Source organism: Nuphar pumila, chromosome 5 (genome assembly GCF_984573655.1).
Source record: "Nuphar pumila chromosome 5, dmNupPumi1.hap1.1, whole genome shotgun sequence".
Taxonomy (NCBI): Eukaryota; Viridiplantae; Streptophyta; class Magnoliopsida; order Nymphaeales; family Nymphaeaceae; genus Nuphar; species Nuphar pumila.
This window is the reverse complement of record NC_143253.1, coordinates 11,211,778-11,219,874: the sequence shown is the minus strand read 5'-3', so window position 1 is coordinate 11,219,874 and position 8,097 is coordinate 11,211,778. Positions and strand designations below refer to the sequence as shown.

Here is an 8,097-nt window from a genome sequence, read left to right as displayed (position 1 = left end):
TAGTACACCAGAACAAAATGGCCAGGCAAAGCGCCAACATAGAAACATCACTGAGTTGGGTCTCTCAATGATGTTTCGAGTAAATGTACCCCAAAGGTATTGGGTCAAAGCTTTCAAAATTGTTGTTTGGATGATAAATAGAATTTCTAGCCAACGTTTAAAAATGAAATCAGCATTTAAGAAGTTCAACGGTAAGATATCGGATTATGGATATGTAAGAATTTTTTTTTTGCAGATGTTTCTCATACCTATGAGATTACTCCTCAAATAAGCTCAATCCATGATCCCTTGTCGTGTGTTTTCATTGGCTATAGTCAATAATATAAGGGTTATCGATGCTTACATGTTCCTTCCAGACACGTTTACATATCATGACATGTGATATTTGACGAGAGTGCCATGCCATTCCAGGATCCCAAGTCAGCATTCATTCAACATTTACCATCGCATAAATTGATTCAATTTTTGTCTTGGCTTCTAGGTACTCCATATCCACCATCCACTAATGTGTCACGACACGTTGTCCTGAAACAACCAATATAAGACACTATCAAACAAGACCATCCTATATCATGTACGATTTCCCTAATGCTAAAACTGAAACTATTTCACCAGAATGTGAAGTACTGGTCGACCAGTAGCAACCTAAACCTGGTACTGATCATGTTGTCACTAGCCCGCCACCTACATTTGTCCGTACTACTCATACCATGACTATGTACCCGCTCATAGGCAAGTATGTTCAAATCTAACCACAAATATTTCATGTTGGCCACACTTATTGTTCCCTTTGAACCTAAGTCTGTCAAGGCAACACTCAAGCATCCTGGATGGTTTGAAGCAATGACGGAGGAGATGAGCACTCTCCACCAAACGAGACTTGGGAGCTAGCTCCTTCATGGCCATACATGAACATTGTTGGTTGTAAATGGGTGTTTAAAATAAAGACTCATGTTGATAGTTCTCTTGAGCGGCTCAAAGCACGACTCGTTGCAAAATGCTACAATCAAGTTGCCGGCATTGATTTCTTGGAAACATTCTCACCAGTGGTTAAGCCGACAACCATTCGAGTTGTCTTGTCAATAGTTGTTGCTTATGGATGGACAATCCATCAACTCAACGTTTAAAATGCTTTCTTGCATGGTTTCCTAGTTGATCTTGTGTACATGAGACAACCGCTCAGATTTGAAGATCCCACAAAGTCTAATCACTTATGCAAACTCAAGCATGCATTGTATGGGCTGAAGCAATCATTGTGCACTTGGTTCGATGGGTTCAGTGAATACCTTTTTTTGTTTGAGATTTTATTGTAGTATTGTTGATTCCTCCTTATTTATTTGTCATCATTCAAAAGGGACCATTTTACTTCTCATTTCGTTGACGACATCATCGTCACTAGTGATCATCCCACTTTTTTATCTGACTTTCAATGGTTAATTTTTGAGTTTGCTATGAAGGAGATCACCATCATTTTCTCGGTATACAAGTTCAACAGTTTGCAAGCGGTATTTCTCTGAATCAATCCTAATATGCTCTCGACATACTTGATCGGGCAAACATGATTGATTGCAAGCGCATTTCAGCATCCATGGTTGGTAAGCCCTATACTTCCATGGATGACACGTTGTTCTCTAATCCTGATTACTATCAAAGTTTGGTCGGGAGCCTCCAATATCTCACCTTCACTCTTCTCGATATTGCCTACGGTGTCAACCATGTTTGCCAATACATGCATGCCCCCGATGAACCACCATTTCCAACTGGTCAAACGCATTCTTCGGTATGTCAATGGTTTTCTAAGTTTTAGGATTCGTATCCTGTCTAAAAACCTTATTGTTTTGTATGGCTTTTCTGATGCAAATTGAGCAGGATGCGCTATCACGCGCCGGTCTACCTCTAGATTTTGTATTTATTTAGGTGACAATTTCATCTCATAGAGCTCGAAGAAACAACCCACCATTGCCCGCTCCAGTACTGAAATAGAATATTGTGTGCTCGCTTTCACCACTACTGAATTAACATGAATCTCGTTCGTTTTGCACGACATTGGGTTATTTCTTTCAGACCCACCTACTCTGTTTTGCGATAGTCTCTCGGCTCTTCATCTTACTATCAATCCTGTGTTTCATAATCGCTCTAAGCATATAGAGCTTGATTATCATTTTTTCGAAAAAGTGGTTCTTCTTTAGTTAATTACGTGATTAGTTCCTTTTGCATCTCAAGTGGCTGATATTTTCAGCAAATCTCTCACTCGGCCATCATTTGTGGCTTTGCGACCCGAACTTGGTTTGTGGGATTCCCCCAACCTAGTTTGAGGAAGCGTTTTAGCGATAATTAAGGATGGGGATATTATCGATAACACACATGCATATGTTATCGATAATACACATACAACCGATCAAGCAGCAAATGGTGTTACGTGAGATAAAGCAGCAGCAGCCGATAAAGCAGCAAATGGTGTTACTTAGCAACAGCCGATAAAGCAGCAAATGGTTTTACTTGAAGATAACGATTAATCACATATGAGCTGATCGAGTTGTTACGTATTAAGATCATATGTGAAATCCGTAACGTCTCCAATGAGATCAGATAAAATGTTAACGTTTTGTTGCTTGTTATTTTTTTACTGTTATCAGAAAATGTAAAAACAAGTGTACGCGTATATAATAACGTGTAAACGTTTGGACTGAATAGAGAGAAATACGATTATCGTATTGTTAGTAGCACGTTGCACACAACACACAGCTTGTTTACTAGCAGAATTATTGATTTGAACAGACACAAAAAACACGTTTTTTCAGCGATAAAAAAAAATAAACACTTGTTGAAAGGTCTGGAGGACGGGAGCACGTTTTTGTTTTCCAGACATTAAAAAAAAAAAAACACTTGTTGAAAGGTCTGGAGGATGGGAGCACGTTTTTGTTTTCCACCGAAAAAAGCACTTGTTGAAAAGAAGTAAATGACGGAGCGATGAGTAAAAAAAAGATCTGATGCCGACCGCTGAACCTTCATCTTGAAGATAAGACCTTCAAGATGAAGGGCACACTAAAAACGTGCCATCACATGGCAATTGATCCTGCCGTGGGACCCACATATTGACAACTGTACGAACGCGTAAAGCCTGTCATTGCCAATCGCTTCTCACGGGCTTCTTCTTCGTTTATTTATGCATCTCTAGTCGATGTCGCTCTGCATAATGTTGTCAATTTATTTTGTTGGTTTAAGTATTTGTTAATTCAACCAAGTGGCTGACTGATACTGGAAGAAGAAGAAGAAGAAGAAGAAGAATTGAGATCATGGAGAGAAGCTGCTTGCCATCTTGTTCCGCACTTCCATCTCCGATCACGGTTCCGGGATGCCGATCCAGCAGGTTGGGCCTGTTCCTTTCTTTTTCTTTCAGTAGTCTCATTTCATAAAGGGTTTTTCCGTTTTGTTAGGAGTCATCTTCTCTTTCGATTACAAGAAATTCTTTTTTCTTTTACCTCTCCCATCCTCTACTAAGTGAACGTCAGATATTTCTTCAGCAGTTTCCCCTCCACATTCACACACACACACACACACACACACAGAAAGAAGCCACGCTCTTCCTTTCCAACAGATCTCCTCTGTTTATTCCTGAAACGTCATTTTAGCTATGGCCTTGTCAAATCATGATCTTCATCACCATCATCTGCAATCCGACTTAATCGTTCGTATTTATCGACTTTGACCTTCTAGTTCTGATCATATTAGATCGCGACTAATTTACTTGTGGTTTCCTTAATGGTGGTGAATGAAGGGATATGGCGGTGGGAGGAGGCCTACAGAAACTCACCATCTTCTACGGTGGAAAAGTCTGCGTCTGCGACGTGACAGAAGAACAGGTCAGTCATACACGCCTTTTGGTTAGCTGTGCAAATGAGATTCATTCTCTCGTTTGCATGACAATTTGAATGCAACCAAACATACTTTGAATTCAACCTAGCGCCTGATTGAATCCCTTAACGGTGATTCAGGTAATTCGTATTGGGGTGTTTGGTACGTCTGCCAAGCCCCTGTCATTTTGTTTTCGATGCTTGTCACCGAGAGGTGGTTTTTGATGGAGAGGGTTTTTCTGATGTACCGCATGCAGATTAGGAAGAAATATTCGAAAGTACGGAAAAGATGCTGATGGTGGCCTTTTTTTGTTTTTTGTTTTTTGTTTTTTTACTTTCGTCTTCTCAAAAAATTCATAGGCTAGAGCAATCCTGTGCTTTGCAAAGCAAGAACATGAGCCAAGCAGTGAGAGAGAAAGATCTACCGACAAGAAGAAGCACCATCCCCTTGCTTGTCATCAAGGCCTGTCCATGAAGCGTCGTTCACTCCAACGGTTTCTCCAGAAGAGGAAGACCAGAACCGTGGAGGCATCACCTTACCATCAATAACCGTAGCCTCACATAAGAAGATAAACATGGAAACGGGAAGGACATCCCATTACTCTCAAAAGTGATGTTACTCATTTGTACATATGAGAGCAGTTCCACTTTATCAGTTTCATCTTCCGTTCATGTTAGAAGATTCAAGCAACATGTATCACGGCTCCACTTCAGCATTACCTTGATTCAGCTCAGCGTATAAATCCTATCAGCATGGTGATCCAATTTGCTAGTGGGACAGTTGATGAAAGAATTCATGAGCAGAGATGTCACTTATTTAGGCGACTGTTTCGTGCAGAATGCAGTACTTTTTTGTCAAGAGCATCTTGCAAGACACCTATCAAGCAGTTTCTTATAGATTTCTCGGCGAATGAGTTAGCTGGTTCTGATTTCTGCAGCTACTTAATGGCGATTCGTTAGGATCCATTTCAGTACACTGAGATTTGAGGCTGTTATGTTTGCTTTCACAGATCTAGTTTTTTTATCTGGATGTAGTCTGGTCGCTCTGTCCATCGTTTCTGCAGTACAATGGCTGCTCTGCTCGGGATCTGATCAGCTACAGAGAATGGATAGCAGAGTTCATTCTCGCAACATGATCTAAGGCTGTAACAATTGGTGGCCATAATGGAAAAAACAGAGTTTGCAACAGGCTCTGTTTCTGTTGCTGTTCATAGGTTTTACTTTTCATCGGCAGATTTTGCTAGGTGCAATTTTATTGTGGAAATTGTTTTTGGTCCCCTTGCCTCTATCATTGAAATGATCATGTTGCAGTTTTCCTGTAAGGGAAAGTTTCTACTAGCATTTTGGTTCCTTCCGCAACTCTGTTTTCTGAGCTTTGGGTGCATCGGATGTTGTGGGAATATCAGCAGAAAGGTTGCCGAGCATAAGGTTCAGTTTCGGTAGTTGGCATGTTTTCTGAGTTTTTGGTGTTTTTTGTCATTGTTTTATCTCTGTTTCATGTCCTCTCGTTACCCTGTGAAAGACGCTAATGTTAAACTTTTCTTATTATGAATGAATTTTTCTAGCCTTTCAAAAAAACAATCTCTAGCTGGAAAAAAGTTATTTTAAGCCATAAAATTGGAAAAAAAACTGGAAAGTATATAATATCATCCAACAAATCTCTTTCGCCCATGTGCTACAGGACAATGAAAAGCAATACAATGTTTCCTGCAAAGTTATCTAGACCCTGGTTCTGATTTAACAAACAGAACCAACACTGTCCACAATACAAACAATCCCAAATAAGGTTGTATGACACTGTAGAGAGATTACATAGACATCAAAAAAGATAAACAGAGAGAGATCAGTCTGCAGGTGTGCAACTACATCCTCAATGCTCATCAATTGCTTTGGTTCCCCATAGACCTGCCCACCCTCAAGGTCGTTCTATCGGTAATATGTCGGATTGCTGATAACAACCCCTGACAACAATCCTTGAGATTGTCGACAGGGTCTCATCATTAAGCGATAAGACGAGAGGGGGGGGGGGAAGCTGAGGGTTGAGCCTATAAATAGGGCTCTCCCTTGGCCATTTGCTCCCATCTTCAAAACATCTCAAAAAGTCTCATTAGCTCCTTGAAGAGCTATGAGTAAGAGCTTTTGGAGAAAGCTCTTCTTCTCTCCTCTTTTCTTCTAAATCTTGTGCTTGAGTGTCCGGTTCGTGTTGGAGGAATTTCGGTATCGTCATCCTTCCTCGTTTCAGGAAGCAGCCCTTAGGTGATTTTCTCATTTTCCTTAGTCTAAGTAGTTTTCCTAGGTAGCTTGGCTCCTTAGGAAGTCTACTTTTGACTTAGCTTGGTCCAAACTTGGGGAATGGTTAGTGCTAAGCACTCTGCCACTTTCTAACCTAGTTTTACTTTTTACCACTCTTCACAGAGGATATTTTCACGCTCTCGTGGAGTAATACTAAAAACCCTAGGTGACTTGCACTAACTGCTCCTGCGCGGAGCGCCCCCCCCCCCCCCCCCCCCGGTTGGTATACAGCCTATCCCAATAGAAGATGGTGGGTGATCAGGTGCACTCACTCAGTGTGCAATCACATTGCACCTGATCTCCATTCCTCGGTAGCTCTTGAAACCTTTCCAAAAAAAAAACTTGCTATAGCATCTCAGTCTATAACTTTGCAAAGTTAATAAGGCACCACATGCTGCCCCAAGGGGGATTGGCTTAGTGGGGGTAGGGCTTTGGCTTCAAGACGGGCAGTCAAGGTTTGATTTTCATGGGCATTGCCTTTCTACGCAAGAGAATGCCTAGCATAGGCCCTGGGGGCAGGAGTCCTACCGTCAGAGTTTTATGCTGCCGGCTCGATGACCATAGGTATGGCAGGCTGAGCCAGCACGACCAGGTCTTCGTGCCGGGTGCGGTTTCTTCGGGTTATAAATCCAAAAAAATACGGCATTATGCTGAATCAGGTGCAATCACATTGTAGATTTTTTATGTGTTGTTGCACATGAACACCTTCCATATTTTCTAAACAGTATCAGATGTGGGGCCCAATAACAGATGGTGGATGTTCAAGTGCAACAACACATTTTAAATATACAATGTGATTTGTTCCCTTATTATTTACATTGTAAAGTTGTGTCTAGAGTATGTTTTGCTTTTGTTGAGTCTGATGTAAGCTGCCTGATTCAGGTTAATTAATACCCCGAAGGGGCAACCCGTATAATTGTAAGAGGCGTATGGGCTAAATTATGAATGAATTAAATGTGTTGAGCTTTCTTTTGTTCACCCTCATTGTGATTGCTTCTTGTGATTGCAATTTTTCTCTCTTTATTCTTTTGTTTTCTTGCACTCTGATTACAAGCTTTCGCGACTGGTAAGTGAGCGATAAAAAGGCTTACGGTGGTAAGGATCGTCGCGTCGCGCTGGCCTATTGAAGGAAATAAGCCCATGACAGGTGGTACCAGAGCCCGTTATCGTGCTGGAGAAGGGACTCCAGAGTCGGTGTCGACAGACGTGCCGACATGCTACGATTTGTGAGCAAGACATCGGGGTGCCCTATCAAAACTTACGTAACACCAAAGGCAAAAGAGTTGCCAAAGCTGAGGGGATGGATTCACCTCGGAGCCAAGAGCAAATGACCGCAATTATCAACAAGCTAGTGAAAGATGTGACTTCGCACGAAAAAGTGATTTCACGTGCAGTTGAATCATTCGATGGACTGAATGATGTAGTGGCGAGCCTGCAAGAGCAGGTGATCTTACTGATGGGACAAGTCACTTCGTTGATGACAATAGTGGCCGACTTGTAGACTTAAGTAGGGGAGCTTCAGTTGAAAAACTACACATTGAAGGAGACAGTGACCCTAAATGGAGGAAATGTTGAGAGGTCATCAAGGATTGATGTGCCAAGACCAGCAAAGTTCAATGGTTCTCGCAACAACAAAGCCATTGAAAACTTCTCGTTCCAGGATATTCAGAACATGACGGCTAAAGATCTCAAGATTAAGGTTGCAGCAACTCTACTGGATGGAGATGTCAGCGCTTGGTGGAGGCAGAAATGCAGTGACATGGAGAGGGGTCAATGCATGATAAACACCTTTGACGACTTCAAAATAGAACTGTGCAACTACTTCATACATAGGAATCTGCAAAGACATGCTTATAGGATGGTGTCGAATCTTAAACATACTGGTCCATTGCAAGACTATGTCAGAACGTTTCAGAAGCTTATGCTTGAGGTGCCTAACATGCCAAATGAG

General features: G+C 41.6%; 1 protein-coding gene across 1 annotated transcript; it reads left to right on the top strand.

Annotated features, from left to right (window-relative positions):
• The first annotated feature begins 3,001 nt into the window (after positions 1-3,001).
• Positions 3,002-5,435, top strand: LOC149836775 (protein TIFY 5A-like). Its single transcript, XM_090007115.1, has 3 exons — positions 3,002-3,370; positions 3,779-3,863; positions 4,215-5,435. Exons 1-3 carry the CDS (start codon positions 3,297-3,299, stop codon positions 4,401-4,403), a joined length of 348 nt encoding a protein of 115 aa, XP_089863241.1. The 5' UTR covers positions 3,002-3,296; the 3' UTR covers positions 4,404-5,435.
• The last annotated feature ends 2,662 nt before the right edge of the window (positions 5,436-8,097 follow it).

Coding starts and splice junctions, on each gene's coding strand:
- LOC149836775 (XM_090007115.1), top strand. CDS start 3,297: ATGGAGAGAAGCTGCTTGCCATCTTGTTCCGCACTTCCATCTCCGATC. Junction 3,371..3,778: donor CCGGGATGCCGATCCAGCAG/GTTGGGCCTGTT, acceptor TGGTGAATGAAG/GGATATGGCGGTGGGAGGAG. Junction 3,864..4,214: donor GCGACGTGACAGAAGAACAG/GTCAGTCATACA, acceptor AAAAATTCATAG/GCTAGAGCAATCCTGTGCTT.